The following is a 21,091-nucleotide window of genomic DNA, read 5'->3' as shown; positions in this document are numbered from 1 at the left end:
ATGCAAGGTGATTTTTAGGTTACCTTCATGTTAACCATCATTCTATTCTCATTTTTGACAGTGCCTTAATTTTCCTTCTTAATTTATTATATCCGATCTGGATCTTAGCTGAATTCATCAAACAACATGAACCATGCATTCTCTTTTTTTGTTTCATCATGTTCTCCATTTTGCTCATCATCCAAGGAGCCCTAGCATTGATTTCCTTGTTAGGGCCTATATAGCTTGTACCTGAAGTATCTCCTCTTTGAAGATCACCCATTGTCGCATCAGTTTTTCTCATCAATCTTTGGTTCAATTTTACCTGGCTTGATCCTTACTCATACCATTGAAATTAGCTTTCTTCCAATTAGAATAGATCATAGAATCATTACAGTGCAGTAGGAGGCCATTCGGCCCATCAAGCCTGCACCAACAACAATCCCACCCACACCCTATTTCCGTAACTCCATGTATTTATTCAGCTAGTCCCTGATACTGGGGGGCAAATTAGCATGGCTAATCCACCTAACCTGCACATCTTTGGACTGTGGGAGGAAACTGGAGAACCCAGAGGAAATCCACTCAGACATGGCAAAAATGTGCAAACTACGGACCCAAGACCGTAACTGAACCCGGGTCCCTGGCACTGTGAGGTGCAGTGCTAATCACTGAGAGGTGCAGTGCTAATCACTGTGCCACTGTGCTGCCCCAATGCCACCCGAATTGGGATGTTCTACTTTAGATTGCTCCTTGCTATTCTTCATTGGTAATCTCAATCTTATGATACGATGACCACAAGTTCAATTGTTTCCAAACAGGTATTGGTACTTAGCTGGATATAGTACAGAGAAATTTGATGGGCCATGTCTCCTCCCTGGTTAGGCCCAGATTAAGAAAGTTCTCTCTAAACTAATTTCACAACTTCCTCTCCCTTCACATATCACAATCAGTAAAGCTTACAAATGTCATAATTATAATTCTTGCACATTTGCTCCTCTTTGTCTAACTATTGGAGGATTATCGACTATCCCCAGTATGGTGATCATACCCTTTTTTGTTTCTCAGCTCTAACCAAACGGATTCTGTCTCTGTCCCCTCTAAGGACATCCTTAACTGTTGAACACCACACTTTCCCTAATGAGTACTGATAACTCCACCTCTCTTTTTCCTTCTTCCTTTTAATCACTTTGTAGTCTTGAATATTAGACACATTACTCACCAATTTCAAGCCACAATTTTATTATTGCCATGCATTCCATATGGCTATTTACCCATGTGGTTCACCAGCCTCATTCACCCACTTTGCACTTTTAGATACAGGCATAATAAAGTTCTGTAATCCTCTTGATGGGTGGCATGGTGGCACAGTTTTTAGCACTGCTGCCTCACAGCACCAGGGACCCGGGTTTGATTACCAGCTTGGGTTCTTGTCTGTGCAGCGTTTGGACATTTTCCCCGTGTCAGCGTGGGTTTTCCCCGGATGCTCCGGTTTCCTCCCACAGTCCGAAAGATGAGTTGGTTAGGTGCATTGGCTATGCTCCCTCAAAGTACCCAAACAGGTGCTGGAGTGTCACAATTCGGGGATTTTCACAGTAACTTCATTGCACTGTTAATGTAAGCCTACTTGGGACACTAATGAAATAAACTTTAAAAACTTTAAAACTTTGAGCTGCTCCTATGTAATATCACTGTTTCCTTCTCTAACACTATGCAATGTTTGCTCCTTCATGCAACTTTTTTTTCCTCTACTTCTACATGCTGTTGCTCATTCCAAGTCCCTACCAATTTAGTTTAAATCCTCCATAATCACACTTGGTGAACCTTGCCATGAGGACACTTAGTCCCACTCTTGTTGAGATGTGACATGTCCCTTCTGAATAGATGCCTCCTGCCCCAATTGCTAAGAATCTAAAGCCTTCCTTCCAGCAGCATGCAAACCATACATCAATCTTATTTATACTCTCACTAATTCTTCCTTAAAATATATTTCTATATTCATTCTAACACCTACATAAACATCTCATGTTGTAATTACGTCCTATCATTGATGGGTCAGTGTAATGCCTCCACAGCCATAAGGATATCCCTTACTGTATTGTTGCCTATTTTTCTCAGAACCCCTTGCTTCAATTCCTGCAATCAGGTTACGGTCCCTGCCATTTTCCATGTTCCATACATTCCATGTTGCTGTGGCAAATTTTCCTTTCTCACCCTTTTTGCTTATCTGCAACTTCTGGCACAGTTGACCATACCGTTTTTCTCCAGCTGAGCTGCACTCATCCAATTCCAGTTTTATCTAACTAGTCACAGACAGAGAATAACATGCAATGATTTTCCTTCCTGCCTGGTTGCCTTCAATATTCCTCAAGGATCTATCATTGGCTTTCACCTATTCCTCAACGACATGCTATCCTTTGGCAACATTATTTGAAGCGCCCAGTTCTACTTCACGATCATCACCCCTCCCTACCCTTCCATTGTTGCTATAGTATCGAGGGATTTTCTGCTCACAGCGCTGGATGTCTAAGTAAAATTGGGAAGAACAAAGCCACTGAGATTTTCGGTCTCCGCTCCAACCTCTGGTCCTAACCAGCAATTCTATCCCATTCCCTGGGAACAGTCTGAGATCAGCTGTTCAAAATCTTGGTGTCACATAAGACCCCAAAAGAACTCCTAACCTAATGTTCCTGCCATCACACCTGTTTCCACCTCTGTAACATTGCCTGGTTTTGCTCCGGCTCAGTTCACCTGCTGTAGAAGCCCTCATTCATGCCTTTGATACATCAACACTCTCTATTCCAGCATTCTCCTGACTGGTCACTCATATTCTACAATGGTGCTGGAGGGAGAGCATGTCGAAAGTAATGGATGGGGTGCCAATCGCTTGGATTGATTTGTCCTGGGTGGTACCAAGCTTCTGGGCGTTATTGGAGCTGCACTGATCCAGGAAACTGAAGGGCATTCCATCACAGTCTGGACTCACTGCATGTCCACTATCTACAAACATGAATTATTCTTCAGAATTTCCAGACTCTGATCTGCTCTTTAACCATGGTATTTATATGGTTGGTCCAGTTAAGTTCCAACTCAATAGTAACTTACAAGGTATTGGGGTGGGGATTCAGCAATGGTAATACCATTGAATGACAAGGGGCAATGATTAGATTCTCTCTCACTTTAGATGGCCCTGGCCTGACATTTATATGGTGCACTGCAGCAGGCGACGGTGCAGAGGGACCTCGGGGTCCTTGTGCATGAGTCGCAAAAACCCAGCCTGCAGGTGCTGCAGGTGGTCAGGAAGGCGAATGGGATGCTGGCCTTCACAGCGAGGGGGATTGAATATAAAAGTAGGGAGGTCTTGCTGCGGCTGTATAGGGCATTGGTGAGGCCGCAGCTGGAGTACTGTGTGCGGTTTTGGGCGCCGCACTTACGCAAGGATATTTTGGCCTTGGAGGGAGTGCAGAGGAGGTTTACTAGGCTGATACCGAAGTTGAGGGGGTTGAGCTATGAGGAGAGGCTGAATAAACTAGGCTTGTACTTGTTAGAGTTCAGAAGAATGAGGGGAGATCTCATTGAGACGTATAAGATGATGAATGGGATGGATAGGATAGAGGTGGAGAGACTCTTCCCGCTCAGAAAGGACAGTAGGACTAGGGGGCACAGCCTCAAGATAAAGGGGGGGCAGTTTAGAACGGAGTTGAGGAGGAACTTCTTCACCCAAAGGGTGGTGAATCTCTGGAATTCTCTGCCCGTTGAGGTGGTGGAGGCTGCCTCGCTAAATATTTTTAAGACGCGGATTGATGGGTTTTTGATAAGCGAGGGGATTAAGGGTTATGGGGAGAGGGCGGGAATGTGGAACTGAGCCACGACAGATCAGCCATGATCTTATTGAATGGCGGGGCTGACTCGAAAGGCTAGATGGCCTACTCCTACTCCTATTTCTTAAGTTCTTATGTTCAAATGTTGCTGGTTACTTCCCAGCTCTAGCCTGAATGAAGTCTTGCTGACTCTGAGGAATCACAAATGGTGCTGAACATTAATGTCAGACTTTATAATGGCGGGCAGGTCACTGATTAAATGGCTGACGATGGTTGGGGTTAAGACTCTATTCTGAGGAACTTCTGCAATGATATCCTGGAGCTGAGGAAATGTCCTCCACTTTCCTGGATCAGTGCAGCTCCAATAACACTCTGAAGCTTGATACCACCCAGGACAAATCAATCCAAGTGATTGGCACCCCATCCACTACTTTCAACATGTTCTCCCTCCAGCACCATTTGAGTGACCAGCCAGGAGAATGTTGAAATAGAGAGTGTTGACGTATCAAAGGCATGAATGAGGGCTTCTACAGCAGGTGAACTGAGCCGGGGCAAAATCAGGCAATGTTACAGAGGTGGAAACAGGTGTGATGGCAGGAACATTAGGTTCGGAGTTCTTTTGGGGTCTTACGTGACACCAAGGTTTTGAACAGCTAATCTCAGACTGTTCCCAGGGATTGACTGCCAACAACCACAATCATCTTCCTTTGCGAGAGGTTTGACTCCATCTTTGGAGAGTTTTCCCCCGATTCCCATTGACTTCAATTTTGCTAAGGCTTCCTTAACGCCACATTTGATCAAACGTCACCTTGATGTCAAAGACAATCACATTCTCATCATGGATTCAGCTCTTTTGTCTATGTTTTCCTTCACCATTAGTTTCAATTCTGTTCCCTGCAGATTGGATGTATATTTAGACCTGCCCACATGCAGGTAAACAACATTTAACAAACACTGATTAATGTCCCCAAACTCTTTTTTTGAGTTAAACAATTAAACTAAATTAAATAAACTGAGAAATAAAAGGGGCAGCCCCTTAAATGAGAACTGCCAGAAACAATAATAAATCACAAACAAAACTTAAAACATTAAACCAAAAAACGTAAAGAGCAAAGACCCCAACACTGGTTCCTGCAGGGAACCAATGATAATTGGTCAGAAGATAGATCCAAATATGTGAACAACTTTCTGCCTAAAGCCAATTCTTATTGCACTGCAGCAAATTCTTTTCAATTCTACAAAATCAATTTTGCAGACAATCACTTGTAAGAGTACTATATCAACAGGGATGAAGTAGAAAGATTGAGACCTTCAATTTTTTTTAGGTGTCCAGATCACCAACAGCCTGTCCTGGTTCCCCACACTGTCCCCCCCGCCATACCAACGCTATAGTTAAGAAAGCCCATCAACGCCTCTATTTTCTCAGAAGACTAAGGAAATTTGGTATGTCCGCTATGACTCTCACTAGCCTTTACAGATGCACCATAGAAAACATTCTTTCTGGCTGTGTCACATCATGGTGTGACTCCTGCTCTGCCCAAGACTGCAAGAAATTAAAAAGGTCGTGAATGCAGCCCAGTCCACCATGCAAACCAGCCTCCCATCCACTGACTGTCTACAATTCTCGCTGCCTTGAAAAAGCAGCCAGCATAATTAAGGGCACCGTGTACCACAGGCATTCTCTCCTCCACCTTCCTCCGTCAGGAAAAAGATACAAAAGTCTGAGGTCACGTACCAACTGGCTTAAGAACAGCTTCTTCCCTGCTGCCGTCAGACTTTTGAACAGACCCATCTTGCATTAAGTTGGTCTTTCTCTACACCCTAGTTATGACTGTAACACTATATTCTGCACTCTCTCATTTCCTTCTCTATGAACGGTATGCTTTATCTGTATAGCGTTCATGAAACAATACTTTTCACTGTATGTTAACATATGTGACAATAATAAACCAAATCAAAATTCTGAAAGTCCAGGCCAACAATGGCATCTTGTTTAGCCTCCGCCACTAATTTGCCATTTATAACTTCCTTTTCCAGAAGCTATCTACATCCAAGTGCGCATGTAGGCTATCTCGAGAAGATGCTGGAAAAGAGTTTACCCATTCCTGAAGTTATAGTTACTGGTTCTATAATTATATCGACATCCTACCAGTCTAACGAGATGAGTCTGGACTTCAACAAGCTATTGAAGACAAGGGTTCAACAAGATATTAAAGATGCAAGGCTCGCAAAGAATCGATCCCTTTCCTTGGGATCATTTCCTTGGGTGCATTTCTAGGCCAGCTCTCCTTATTCTTCCAAGATATCATTCTCTTCTATTTTGCTAATAATTTTACAGTTAACAGCATAACTTGCATCAGTCTTTATTCTTGAAGACAAAGTAATTATTTAGTATCTCAGCCATTGAATCCAAATTGTCCAAAAGAATCTTTCAGTAGCTGAAAAAGTGCTACAATTTTATTACACTTGTTTAATGATTTTCCAATTGCTGCTACAATTTGTCTGCTATCGTCTTCTAATAATTGTTTAGTTGATATAGCTTTATATATAGCTTTACATAGCTTTACATATAGCTTTACATAGCTGATATAGTTTTACATAGCTGATATAGTTTACAATATAGCCCAATGTCCCTGAGAATGATCCACTTTTAATTTATGAAATCTTTTCAAAAAGTCTTACTTGCTTTCAGTGTATGACCTTAGCTTATTATTGCCAAGCGTCCTTCTCTTAGGAGCATACATGTCTTCTTTATTTTTTAATTTGCTCTTTAAACATATGCTTTGAATATGCAAACATTACCTCCCATTCAGCAGGGTTAATCAGCTGAACTATTTTAAATATTCTACTATCTTACTGAACATGGCCATTTTAAAATCCAGAATTCTCTGTGATTTTCAGTTCTATTAACTAACTGAAACCTTACAAGGGTTATTGCTTTCATAGGCGATTCCCCATACACAAGTTTGGTACCAAGTTGTTTTTTCTGATAGCAAGCCTATTAAACAATTACTCTGGTTTCCTCATATGACCCTGAGTCTTATTTCAACAACTATTTTAGCTGCACTGCACACATCACATTTTGCTACTGAGTACTTGAAAATTAAAGTCACCCAAACAGATCACTTTGTCACCTTCAGGTGCCTGGTCTGGAAGGACAAACACACGGATTCAACCTATTGGTAGTAGTAATGAATGGTAGGTAGGATGCTGGGGAGTGCAGAAGACCAGAGGGACCTTGGGGTGCATGTCCAAAAATCCTTGACGGCAAAATAGGTAGATAAGAAGGCATATGGGATACTTGCCCTTATTAATCCAAGGCATAGAATAAGAGCAGTGGGTTTATGATGGGGCTATATACAACGCTCATTAGGCCACAGCTAGAGTAGTGTGTCTGCAGTTATGATTGCCACATTATAGGAAAGATGTGACTGCACTGGAAAGGATGCAGAGGAGATTTGCCAGAACGTTGCCTGGTTTGGAGCATTTCAACTATGTAGAGAAGCTGACTAGGCCAGGCTTGTTTTCATTAGAGTAGCCAAAGGCTGAAGGGGGACCTGATTGAGGTGTACAAAATTATGAAGGACACAGAAAAGAAAAAAACTTTTTCCCCTTAGTAGAGGGGACAATAAGTAGGGGGGCATAGATTTAAGGTAAGGAGCAGGAGATTTAGAGGGATTTGGGGAAATGCTTTTTCAATCAGTGAATAGTGGGAACCTGGAACTCACAGCCTGCAAAGATGGTAGAGGCGGGAACTCTCAAAATAATGTTCATATTTAGATGAGCACTGGAAACACCACAGCATACAAGGCTACAGGCCAAATGCAGGAAAATGGGATTAGAATGGATAGGTTTGATGGCTGGCATAGACACAATGGGCCAAAGGGCCTCTCTACGCTACAAAACTCATGTACCCAAAATTTCGTCAGGCAAAGTGATAAATGTTTAGATGATCTAGTCAAGCAGAATGGGACTTGTGTATGCTACATTACTATGATGCAATACCAAGTAGGTGAGCAAGTCATACACAAATATTAAAAGACCTCCTGTGTGATTTAAACTTCATTGGATGTGCAAGTCATTGGTTTTAAGATGCGTGGGAGGAGAAAAAAGGAGAAATAAACTTGCATTTATCAAATCAGTGAAGCAATTTTGAACTGCAATCAATACAATTTTCAGAAACTATAATGGGATAAATGACCGAAGAAAACTATTTTGGCTTTGCTCTTTGTTAATACTATACTAGTGGTGAGCCTCAGGGATCAGTGTTGGACCGCAACTGTTTACGATTTATATAGATGATTTGGAGTTGGGGGCCAAGTATAGTGTGTCAAAATTTGCAGATGACACTAAGATGGGTGGAAGAGCAAAGTGCGCAGAGAACACTGAAAATCTGCAAAGGAATATAGAAAATCTAACTGAGTGGGCGAGGTTCGGGCAGATGGAGTACAATGTTGGTAAATGTGACGTCATCCATTTTGGTAGGAATAATAGCAAAATGAACTATTATTTAAATGGTAAAAAATTGTAACATGCTGCTGTGCAGATGGACCTGGGTGAACTTTGTGCAGGAATCTCAAGACGTTGGTTTGCAGGTGCAGCAGATAATTAAAAAGGCAAATAGAATTTTGTCCTTCATTGCTAGAGGGATGGAGTTTAAAAACAATGAGATTATGTTGCAGCTGTATAAGGTACTGCTGAGGCTGTACCTGGATACTGTCTACAGTTTTGGTCTCCTTACTTGAGAAAGGATATACTGGCACGGGAGGGGGTGCAGAGAAGATTCACGAGGTTGATTCCAGATTGAGAGGGTTGGAATATGAGGAGAGACTGAGTAGACTGAGCTATACTCATTGGAATTCGGAAGAATGAGGGGAGGTCTTATCAAAATATATAAGATTATGAAGGGAATAGATAAAATAGAAGCAGGGAAGTTGTTTCCACTGGCAGGTGAAACTAGAACTAGGGGGCATATCCTCAAAACAAGAGGAAGCAGATTTAGGACTGAGTTGAGGAGGAACTTCTTCATACAAAGGGTTGTGAATCCGTGGAATTCCCTGCCCAGTGAAGCAGTTGAGGCTACCTCATTGAATGTTTTTAAGGCAAGGATAGATACATTTTTGAACAGTAAAGGAACTAAGAATTATGGTGAGCGAGCAGGTAAGTGGAGCTGAGTCCACAAAAAAGATCAGCCATGATCTTATTGAATGGCGGAGCAGGCTCAAGGGGCCAGACGGCCTACTTCTGCTCCTAGTTCTTATGTTTTTATACCTTATGTACACAAATAAGGGCACAGAAAATGCAAGAAGAGTTAAATGAATGAAATTGACAACAAACCTTGGAAAACAAATGAAGTCGTTCTTAATCTGTATTTCTAAATTTAAACAAAGTTGGAGTTAGGAGAACAATTATGCTAATCAGCAGAGGATTCATCGTGTAAGGTTGACTGCTGAGCACAAAGATACTGCAGTAGAGCACCAATATTCATTAAAATTCCAGCTGCCACACTTATTTGTAAATTCAAGCCTCAGTTTTTTCACCTTGAAGGCAGCGTGGGCTGTACAATTCAACCAATGTCTTCATGGGGCAGCATGGTGGCACAGTGGTTAGCACTGCTGCCTCATAGCACCAGGGACATGGGTTTGATTCCTGGCTTGGGTCTCTGAATGTGCAGAGTCTGCACGTTCTCCCCGTGGCACATGGGTTTCCTCCGGGTGCTCCAGTTCCCTCCCAGAGTCCGAAAAACATACTGGTTACGTGAATTGGACATGCAAAATTTTCCCTCAGTGTATCCGAACAGGCGAGTGTGGCGACTAGGGGATTTTCACAGTAACTTCATTGCAATGTTAATGTAAGCCTACTTGTGACACTAACAAACAAAATATACATCACGAACAGTGGAGAACAAATCAGCAGCTACCCAAATTGGACAGCAGCTATCCAAATTATACAGGATTCATCACTGAGACAAGAAGGAAGCCAAGTTAAGACTTGCACTTGCCAGAGATATCTTCCAGGAGCACAGATGTCCTCAGGAGTCGTCCAACTTTGCAGCATCATTGTCATTTGCACAACAGGGAAGGAGAATAAGAAATAATGAAAGGGAGCAGAGCTCTCCAACTGAGGCCTACCAGACGCTTTGAGTTGTAACAACTCAATGCTGCCAGAATGCAGGAATTTTCCTTTTCAGAAATAAAAGCTTTCCCTTGTTGAGCATAATTTAAAAAAGGAAGATTCTTTCTCTCCCTTCTGAACACTGAACACCAAACACCAACTAAGCAGCCCTTGCACAAAATTACAGGAAGCTAGCATGTTCCCCTTATTTGCATGCAGTTTATGCAGAGGAGAAAAGGGAAAGTGGGGGGATGGGCAGTTGGAGTGACACCCCTTGATCTGTACCTGCCCCAGCCCTGAAGGAGAAGGCTTACATCAAATTAAAAATTTATTTTAAAACCATTAAAGAGCACAAAGCTCAAGCTAATTGACTTCAACTAGCTGTCTCTCAGAATAAGCTTTCCTTTGTTCATGTCAAGAGTGTGACCAGATTTTGTCCATATTTACAGTGAGACAGAAACTGTATGCAAGGCAATGGCATATTGTTGCTCTTTCTATTAGTGAGACTGCAAATGCCTTTGAATAAAAAAAATCACCATTTATTTAAAAGTTCCCATATCAAATACAGGGAATGGTTTGAATTGTTGGCATTAATCAAGTATGAGATTATAGCTAAAAATACAAGTCACATCATGTTGGCTTTGTTCATGTCCAAAAACACGCAATGCGTTACAAATCACTGAATATTTAAAGTGCAGGAGGATGCTATCTGGCCTGTGTCACCTCTCTACAAGTTCCATTCCCTGCCTTTACCCTGCAACTTCTTCCCCTTCAGGTGGTCAATTCCATTTTGAAAGCAATGATTGGACCTGCTTCCACCACACCCCTTCAGGCAGTGCATTCTAACTCTAAACACCCACTGCATTAATAAGTTGTCCTGGTACATTTTTAGTTCTTTTGCCTAGCGCCTCAAATCAAAGTCTTCTCGTTCTTGTCCTTTCTGCCAATGGGAGCAGCTTCTCTCATACTGTACAGCGCCTTCATAATTTTGAATATCAAACCTCCCATCAAATCTCTCTTCTCCAAGGAGAACAACCTCAGCTTCTCCAATCTATACAATTAACAATGGCTCCACCTCCCCAAAACCACTCAAATCTTATCTGTACCCTCTCTCAAATTTGTCATTCCCTTCCTAACATGTGGCATCAAGAATTATCACAATGTTGCAGTTGAGGCCAAACTGGTGTTTAAAAAAGATTGATCGTAACTTCCTTCCTTTGTAACCAATGCTGCTAACTACAAAGCCCAGAATCCAAATAGCTTTTTAGAACCTTCAGTGACTCATGCACATGTACCCCAGTCTCTCCGTTTCTGCATCCTTATTAGAATTATAGCCTTTATGTTACATCATACCAGCCCTTCCTACCAAAATGTATCACATCCCATTTCTCTACATTAAATTTCATGTGTCCACTCATTCCATTAGACTGTCTTGTGCTCTCGGCATTTATCTCAGTTCACAATTACTCCAAGTTGTCATTTGCTTGTTTTAAAATGTCTCCTTGTACATCCAAGTCACTTAACAAGGCATCAATCCCAATTATTGATCTTTAAAACCCCCGCTGTATATCCTAACAGCCATTCTTTATACACATGCTGCCATCATCTCTTTTATTCCAATGCAAAGCTTTTGTGTGATACTTTATCAAATACTTTTGGAAAGTTCGTATATACCCCAACAATCCCATTATCCTGATCAACCGTCTGTTACCTTATCAAAAACTCAGATGAAGTTAGTTAAACATGATTTGCCTTTTAACAAATCTCTGCTGACTTTCCTTAATTAATCCATACTTGTATCTATTAATTTTGCCCTGACTTCTTGTTTCCAAAAGCTTTCCCACTGTTACGATTAATTGACTGGTTTGTTTTTGCTGTGTTTTTTTTTGGACAAGGGTACAATATGTGTAATTCTCCAATCCTCTGGCACCATCATGTATCCAAGGATTCTGGCCAGTGTCTCCGCAATTTCAACCCTGACTTCCCTCAATATTTTTGAATACCTACCATCCAAAGTTGGCCTCCCTCCAATTAAAGGTTTTCGCTCTTGATTGCTCCTTGTGTTTTCCACAACTAACTTAAACCTCATGATACTTTGATTGCTGTCTCCAGATGCTCCCCAACTGATCCACCTCATTTCAGGAACCAGATCCAGCAATGACTACTTCCTCGTTGGGCCAGAAATGCACCAAAGGAAATTCTCCTACTCACAATTCATAAACTCTTCCTCTCCACAGACCTCTGTTACACAACCTGGAGTTGCCTTTGATCTGATTGGCTTGCTAGGCAATTTCAGAAGGCAGTTAAGAGTCAACCACATTGCTGTGGGTCTAGAGTCACATGGGAGGGCAAGGATGGCAGATCTCTTTCCCCAAAAGGACATTAGTGAATCGTATGGGTTTTTACAACAATATACAATAGCTTTCACTATTAAGGAGACCAGCTTTTAATTGAATTTAAATTCCAGTCTTATCATGGTGGAATTTGAATCCACGCCCCAAGGCTATTAGCTTTGGAGTGACTAGCCCAGTGACATTAGCACTACGCCATCATATAATCATAGACTCCTACAGTGCAGAAGGAGGCCATTTGGCCCATCAAGTCTGCACTGACCACAATCCCACCGAGGCCCTATCCCCATAACTCCACGCATTTACCCTAGCCAGTCCCCCTGACACTAAGAGGCAATTTAGCACGACCAATGCACCTAACCCACACATCTTTGGACTGTGGGAGGAAACTGGAGCACCTAGAGGAAACCCACGCTGATATGGGGAGAATGTGCAAACCCCTCACAAACAGTGACCCAAGCTGGGAATCGAACCCAGGTCCCTGGTGCTGTGAGGTAGCAGTGCTAACCACTGTGCCACCGTGCCACCCACCTCCTCCTTATTTAGTATCAAGTCATGCCATTTTGAGCTGGGTCTCTGTTACGACTGTAAAGTCATATTCCCATGTGGCCATCTTTGCCTTCAGCTCACCAACCTTATTTACCACTTTCTGCATTGATATACATGCAGTGGTTTGACTTCCATTTCTCACTCATTGCAGTCATCTCTTCCAATCTTTTGTACAACTCATCTTTCCTTTCTAATATTATGTCCTGGTCCTTACTTCGCTGAAAAATTAGTTTAAACTTTTGCCAACAACACTAGCAATCCACTCTGTGGGATTTGTTCTCAGCAAGAAGTCTGACAACACCAGGTTTAAGTCCAACCAATTTATTTGATAGTAAACTCACAAGCTTTCAGGGTTTGTCCCTTCGTCAGGTGAATGAAGAGTTCTGGCCTCAGACAGAGCATATAACAGCACAGACAATTTACAGATTACTGATTAGAATGCGAGTCTTTGCAACTAACCTGCTATTCAAGTCTTAAAGATGCTGACAATGTGAGTGGAAAGAGCATTAGGCATAGGTTAAGGAGATGTGTATTGTCTTCAGGCAGTACAGTAAGTGAGGTTTTGCAAACCCATGCAAGTCATGGGGGTTACAGATAGTGCAACATGAACCCAAGATCCCGGTTGAGACCATCCTCATGTGTGTGGAACTTGGCTATCAGTCTCTGCTCAGTGACTCTGCGCTGTCGTGTGTCGTGAAGGCCGCTTTGGAGAATGCTCACCCGAAGGTCAGACCTTCAGCATTCTCCAAGGCGGCCTTCACGACACATGACGTTGCAGAGTTGCTGAGCAGAGACTGACAGCCAAGTTCCGCACGTGAGGACGGTCTCAACCGGGATCTTGGGTTCATGTTGCACTACCTGTAACCCCCATGACTTGCCTGGGTTTGCAAAACCTCACTTACTGTACTGTCTGAAGACAATACACATCTCCTTAACCTATGCCTAATGCCCTTTCCACTCACATTGTCAGCATCTTTAAGACTTGAATAGCAGGTTAGTTGTAAAGACTCGCAATCTAATCAGTAATCTGTGAACTGTCTGTGCTGTTATACGCTCTGTCTGAGGCCAGAACTCTCCATTCACCTGACAAAGGGGCAAACCCCGAAAGCTTGTGAGTTTACTATCAAATAAATTGGTTGGACTTTCTGGTGTTGTCAGACTTCTTATTGTGTTTACCCCAGTCGAACGCTGGCATCTCCACATCATGACTACATTTGTTCCCAGCAACAGTGAAGTCTCACTTTCCCAGAACCAATCACCATTTCCCAGGAATGAAAAACCTTTCCTTCTGTACCATCTCTCCAGCCTCACACTCATTTATCTGCTCCATCCTCCTACTTCTACACTCATTAGCGCACAACACCAGCAGCAATCTGGATTGCTAGCTTGGATGTCCTGTTTATTAGAGCTCTTCCTAGATGCCCAAGATTTGCTCGCAGCGCCTCTACCTATGTCATTGGTGTCAACATGAGCCACAGCCTCGGGCTGTTAACCCTTTCCCCTCAAGATATTCTGCCACTGCTTGGCAACATCGTTGACCCTAGCACTGGGGTGGGAGGGGGCAGGGGGAGAGGGCAGGGGGTTGGGGGGGTTATGTGGTGGTGGTTATGTGGTGGAGGAAGTGCAATCCCCATCAGAACCCTCTCAATACTGGTTAGAGAGTGAGATGCACTTGGGGGCCTCCTGCACCACCTAATTCAATTGTCCAGAGGTCGCCCTTTCCCTCTCTCCCTTCACAGAAAACTTGTGGGGTGACCACCTCTGGGAACATGCAATGCATGAATCTCAGTTAATGCTATGACTTGAGTCAGAAGAGGAGGGGGTAGAATGAGCGGGTGGACTAACCAATATAAAAGAATGGAATTAAATGGGCAATAGTTTTCCACCACCTATACTGATTTTTATTTAAAATCACTAAGCTGCTCTTGTGACACATTAACTGCTCAATGATGAGACATGCTTGTGGTCAGTGCTATTTTCTTTGATAAATTGACAATTCTTTATTCAAAATTTTCTTGGGCAACCATGTACTACACACTTTTAATCACATTAAGCACACTGTTTATATAATACACACTATAAATTCTTGATCTAATGCATGGGATAGCAATTGGAAGTCCACACAGCAAGCCAATCTCCAAAAGCGTTTTTTCAGATTATTAGATAGTGCAATAAATGTATTCTGAAGGTATATATTAATTCTCAGGGCAAATGATCAGTAACTTGGGTGTGCCTGCTTCCATGCAACCATGTTACTTAAAAAATATATCTATTTGTGTTAATCTGAACACAAGTATATAAGACGAGGTGATAAACATTCTATTTCTACCTCCAGTGGGTTACATTATAATGAAAGCTAATTATTATTCCTGTGGCATGCTATCCCACACACAAGATGCACAAGGGAGCAGGTTCTGATTCATTGGAGACTGTCTGCTAATGGAAACTGCCTTTCTTCCATGATACTAGTGCAGTGTTGGGAGAAAGTCTAAATCATAATAACACTTCTACAGCTGAGGATGGGCAACACCACAGAGGGCTTCTTTTTTTAAAAAAAGATTCACTATAGATGACCTTAACCCGCAGGCTGTCATGAATCACAAAATATTAAATTCCATTCATAATTACAGATATGATTTTTGAAGTAAGCAGTACAGTATTTATTACCAAAGTGATTTACTTACTTCCAATGCAGAGCATCCAGGCCATATATTACAAGTGAGAATTTATCCCTCACAAATTACCTCATCCCATATTTATAATAACAGCTTACTGAACAGCTTCAATTTAAAATTGAAGGAATCAAGCAAATTGATTAGCTGGAACCAAGATTTGCAAGGTATTCAAAATGTTTGACTTGATCAACATGCTCATTATACCAATGGTGAGGTCAGTGGGTTTTAGATGCAATATAATAGTACATTATACAGTATATTACGTATGCATTAAGTTCCACTATCATCCCCAAAGTAGGAAGAGACAGTTTGGCAAAACAGCAGAGTGCAGCTGTATTGGAATAGTCCAAATAATTTTCTGGGCTATTCCTTAGCAAATCCTTAATATTTTTATTGTAAACACAACTGCAGAATATTTCGCAATCAATTCTTTCCTGGCAACTACAAATGTTAGAGCATTGTCAATAATATATTGGCATTATGAAGGTTGCTTGCAAAGCCCTACCAGATTCTGGAATAAGCATGACTTTGAATAAAGTATTTTTTTTTAAATAACTGGAAACTAACTAAAAGCATTAGCCACGCCAATTAATAATCTCTCCAATTGTGAACACATCATTTGATTGATTAATGACCTACCTGTACTACTTCCTTTACCAAACTTTTATCAGTGCTGACTTTGGCTCTTTGCAGGACAGTGACTCCGTCTCCAATCCAGGTGATCAGAGCAAACTTAGCACGTTTGCTCATGGCGTCCCCAGTGATGATTCGATGAAACCCAAATAATATACGGTCATCTGCCAAAAGGAATGGCAGTAAATTAGAAGTAAATTCAATTTTGAACATAACCACTTGGGTCACTCAGCATCAACAAGGCTTCTCTCTATAGATTTCTAGCTCAGCTTTAGATTTCTAGTGCCTACGCTTTTTTAGAAAGATTTGGTCCCTATATATCATTGTTTCTGACCCAAATACAAAGTAATTATTTCAATTAATGACCAAAGTGAAGGAGGAGTCTTTTAAGCTGGGGGGTGGGGGGGGGTGGGAGCGAAGTACTAAAATGAGTATATGACAAGTTCAAGCTACGAGCAAGGCAGAATGTCAATGTGCAACAGTGGTAAGGCATTGAGCACATGAGCCAATGCCTGAAATGGAGAAGAAACTGGGCTTTTGTCCTGACTCACCTCTGGCTCAAAAAGCAACGGCACAATCTTACCTTTTCTCCTGACGGGTAAAACACAAGGAAAACCATGCACAAGCAAATAATCAAAATTCAAAATTTAAACATCACAACCGGCTTTTTGGTACAAGAGGAAGATTTAAAACCGACACGTCAGTTCTTCCAAAGAGTGGGAATGCATCCACCCTGAATCTCAAATACAAATATGGTTGGAATTTTGCAAATATTAATCATAGTCTTGAGATTAAGCACAAATGCTTTTATCAAAAACAGCCCCAAAGTTTTCTTTTAAAACAAAATGGTTCCCTTCTTTAGGTGATTGAAGTTGGCCAAGGACAACAGTCAAATCCTGCCTAACGTTTGCAGTACATTGCAGCTAAAGCATTTTAGACTGACAGCCAGTCAAATACTAAAATCCACACTTCGGAATGGGTAGTTTCAAAGCAAGCTGTTTTGATCAGTTGGGACATTTTTTTCCCCTTTATGTCTTAGCCAGATACCAGAGCGAGGGGCGACGTTTAGTATTTACAGAAATGGGGAACCAAAAGTAAGCTGTGAACAGTTCCCCCAGTTGAGTGCCACACCTTAAAAGTTACATTTTAATCGCAAGCATTAAGCTGGCAACACGATATAAGTGAGAGATTTTACAATAAAATGTACATTTCTGCTCAGATGTATTTTTTCCAATGGCGTGGCAGTGGATTGCCTTTCAAATTAGAAAATAATTGTGAAAATTTGTGGTCATGATTAAATGAGTCGTTTGCAACTCGCAGCTGGTGACATGACCAATCGCTTTTAAAATGCTGGGTTACTGCACTATCAATCTGCAAAGCTAAAGAGTCGTTCCAACTCACCTCCCAACCCCTAAAACAAAAGTATGTTAAAAGGGAAGTATAACCTAATTAAATAGTCAAGTTTCCTTTCGTTCGATTAATATTGCGGGGGGGGGGGGGGGGGAGAGAGCTATCGATTTGATCCATCGCAATATATCGACAACCAGGAGACTTTCTACAGGGAATGCAGTACTCCAGATGCAGTCTAAGCACAGCTAGCTTGCACCCTTTCCAGCGAGCTATCATCACATAACGAAGCGATCTCTCACACTGCAGGGGAGAGGATGGAGCGGGGGGCGGGGGGGGGCAGTGTATATGGGGTCTGGCAAGGCAGATTCCTTCCTTCCACTGTACACACCAAACAATAAATCAAAAAAAACAGTGACAGAAGCCCCAAATCTTACTTGTGCATTGAAGTTTAAATTCCTCGTAATCTGTGCCTTGTGAATCGGGAACAATAAGGTTTCCATCGTATTTAAAGATAACCCTGGAAAAGGAGAGAAAGAGACACACGCACACAATGTATGTACACAGTTAGGATCTAAAATGAGGTCGAAGTTGTCTTAATTATAAGAAAGTGGACGATTTGAGCTTAAACAAACCAGTTGATATCGCTGTTATCATCCCGGACCAGGTTATACGATTCCCTGCACGCCTCTTTATCAATCTTCGTGGCCATTTGAGCGATAGGTGAATCAGCTGGCGAACTTCTGTACAATAAATCCCTGCTCCCGAGTATCAAATTGGGCTAATAGGATGAGGCGAGGGGTGGCCGCGGGGGGGGTGGTGTGGGGGGGGATGTGTAAACAAAAGACCAGAAAATAAAATAAGCTCCTGCAGCTGGCCAGAGGGCTGCAGTGGGTGCTTGATTTCAGGTTGGATTGCAAGGCTCCACGATATCTACCAAGAGGTCTCAGACATAGGTTAGGAAGCACCCGCTATGAGGCTGCAGATAAATGACAGCAGCTTTAGCGGATGCATTTCAGCCCCTTTTTACCGGCTCTGGGCGTTGGTGATGTCGTATTTCCGTCTGTCACCATCTATTCACTTTGCCCTCAAGACTGCTCGGAGTGACCGCTCCACACGCTTGTCTCCCCCTGTTGGAATTTGACAGAGACAATGCGGGTTTTTTACTGAGCTGTGGTCCTGTAATCACATCTATAAAGGCTGCAGGGTGATGGCCCAGCTGACATTTTTTTCTTTGCCCCGTTTCCTCGGGCGTTTTCCTCTGTCCTACCTCCAAACCAACTCATGCTTGGGCATCATCGAATCCCTACAGTGCAGAAGAGGCCATTCAGCCCATCGAGTCTGCACCCAATTTTCTCGTCTCACCCAATATGGGAATGGTAGCAGGCGGGACACTGTCCCACGCAAAGGTCCGTTGACCTCAGGTGGGATTTTCAGAGCAAGCGCTGTGGGAGAATACATAGAACATAGAACACTACAGCACAAACAGGCCCTTCGGCCCACAAGTTGCGCCGATCATATCCATCCCTACCAGACCTATAACTCTCAATCCCAGGAAATCCCATGTACTCATCCAAAAGTCTCTTAAAAGACCCCAAAGAGTTTGCCTATACCACCACTGACGGCAGCCGATTCCACTCACTCACGACCCTCTGAGTGAAAAACTTATCCCTGATACAGCTCAGACTATCTTACCCAGGCCCTCTACACTACATTATCCCTGTAACCCCACATGGCTAATCCACCCAAAATCTTTGGACATTAAGGAGCAAGTTAGCATGGTCAGTCTGCCTAATATGCACATCTTTGGAAGAAACTAGAGCACCCAGAGGAAACCCACACAGACACGGGAGAACATGCAAACTCCACACATTTACCCGAGGCCGGAATCGGTCCCTGGTGCTGTGAGGTAACAGTCTTAATCACTGTGCTACCATGCATGGATGACAAACAACAAAGATGGTGCCTCATGGCAATTGCCATGCATGAACACCTGGATGGGGCAGGAATATACCACTCGGTCCCTCCAACCATGAGATCATGGCTTGATCTGTATGGGATTCTCCTTTACAGGCCTTGGTTTCACAGCTCTCGGTATCCTTACATAACACAAATATATCAGTCTCAGGTTCAATTGACCTTGACTCAATGGCTCTCTAGCAAAGAATTCACTTGATTTGAAAACATTCTTGTGGACATTACTTACTGAATGGCCTAGCTCTGGGTTTACAGTTAAAATCACTGTTCCGGATCTCTCCCATCAATGGAAATAATTTTAAGGCAAAAAAACCCCATGAAAATGGGAGTCCTCCACGTTGATCTTTTGGGCATGCTTGGCACTGCAACCTACCAACATGCTGTCAATTGTTTTGACAGCTGGGAGCTTTATGCTGGTACAGGGGGAGGTGGAGTCTAAGTGGGCTGGTGAAGCCAGCTTCAGAGCACTCGGGCACCATTGCGCAGGGCACCCGATCTGCTAATGAACCGGAAGACCTCCTCCAGCACGCCCCCATCCCCTATAAACATTGGGCCTTCCCACCATCATTGGTGGCATCATCACCCCCTCAGCCTCCCCCCAACACCAACATGGGTCGTCAGCATTGGGGCATCAGGATCCTCCCAATGAGTCCCATGGCAGACCCCCAACATGCCCCCTTCCCCTATCAAGGCCCCTTCTGTGGCCCATACCTGCAGGTGCCCCCCATCCCCCACACAACCAGCCCCCCCGCACAATCACCCATCTTGCAGAGCTCCCTCTTTACCAACCACCTCCCTTGCAGAGCTCCCTCCTTGCCAACCACTGTCCCCTTGCAGAGTTCCTGCCTTGCAGAGCTCCCTCCTGCATAAGCCCCTCCCCACTGTCATAGCCCCACAGAGACCCCACCCCGTTTAGGCCCCACCTCCTTGGTCCCATCCCCTTGGCACTGCCCCTGGCACACCTATGGTGCCCAACCAGGCACAGCGGGTGTTCACTAGACTGATGCCAAGTTTGGTAGGACTGTCCAATGCAGAGGGATTGGTTTGACGGGGCTTGTATTCATTAGCGTTTAGAAGGATGTGAAGATTTGATTGAAACTTATAAAATTCTAACAGGGCTGGACTGACTAGATGCAGAAGGGGTGTTTTTCCCTTGTTGGGGAATCTAGAACAAGGGAACATAGTTTCAGGATATGGAATAGACAATTTAGGACTAAGATGAAGAAAAAGTTCTTAACTCAAAGGATAGTGAATGTGTGGAATTTTTTACCACAGAAGGTTGTGATGATCAAGTCACTGAATGTATTCAAGGGGTGTGGAGATGTTGGCATTGGACTGGGGTAAACACAGTAAGAAGTCTCACAACACCAGGTTAGAGTCCAACAGGTTTATTGTTATTTACTCACCTGATGAAGAACATAACAACATAAGAACATAAGAAATAGGAGCAGGAGTAGGCCATCTAGCCCTTCGAGCCTGCCCCGCCATTCAATAAGATCATGGCTGATCTGAAGTGGTTCAGTTCCACCTTCCCGCTTTCCCCCCATAACCCTTAATCCCCTTGCCTACCAAAAACCTATCTACCCGCGTCAAATATATTTAGCAAGTAGCCTCCACCACTTCAACGGGCAGAGAATTCCAGAGA

The 21,091-nt window shown here is 43.0% G+C and overlaps 1 protein-coding gene across 1 annotated transcript in view; it reads right to left on the bottom strand.

The window, feature by feature from the left end:
• cotl1 (coactosin-like F-actin binding protein 1) overlaps positions 1-18,283 on the bottom strand; it is a 28,336-nt gene extending 10,053 nt beyond the window's left edge. Inside the window, exons 1-3 of the mRNA XM_080186737.1 lie at positions 18,105-18,283; positions 17,907-17,989; positions 16,129-16,286 (exon numbers count right to left, since the gene is read on the bottom strand). Of these exons, the coding sequence (XP_080042863.1) occupies positions 16,129-16,286; positions 17,907-17,989; positions 18,105-18,181 (318 nt within the window). The 5' untranslated portion in view covers positions 18,182-18,283. The remainder of the gene's footprint in view (positions 1-16,128; positions 16,287-17,906; positions 17,990-18,104) is intronic.
• Positions 18,284-21,091: the final 2,808 nt, after the last annotated feature.

Source organism: Carcharhinus amblyrhynchos, chromosome 4 (genome assembly GCF_965287045.1).
Source record: "Carcharhinus amblyrhynchos chromosome 4, sCarAmb.v2.hapA, whole genome shotgun sequence".
In the NCBI taxonomy this organism is placed as follows: domain Eukaryota; kingdom Metazoa; phylum Chordata; class Chondrichthyes; order Carcharhiniformes; family Carcharhinidae; genus Carcharhinus; species Carcharhinus amblyrhynchos.
Note: the sequence above shows the minus strand (reverse complement) of the source record. Positions and strands in the feature narration are given on the sequence as shown.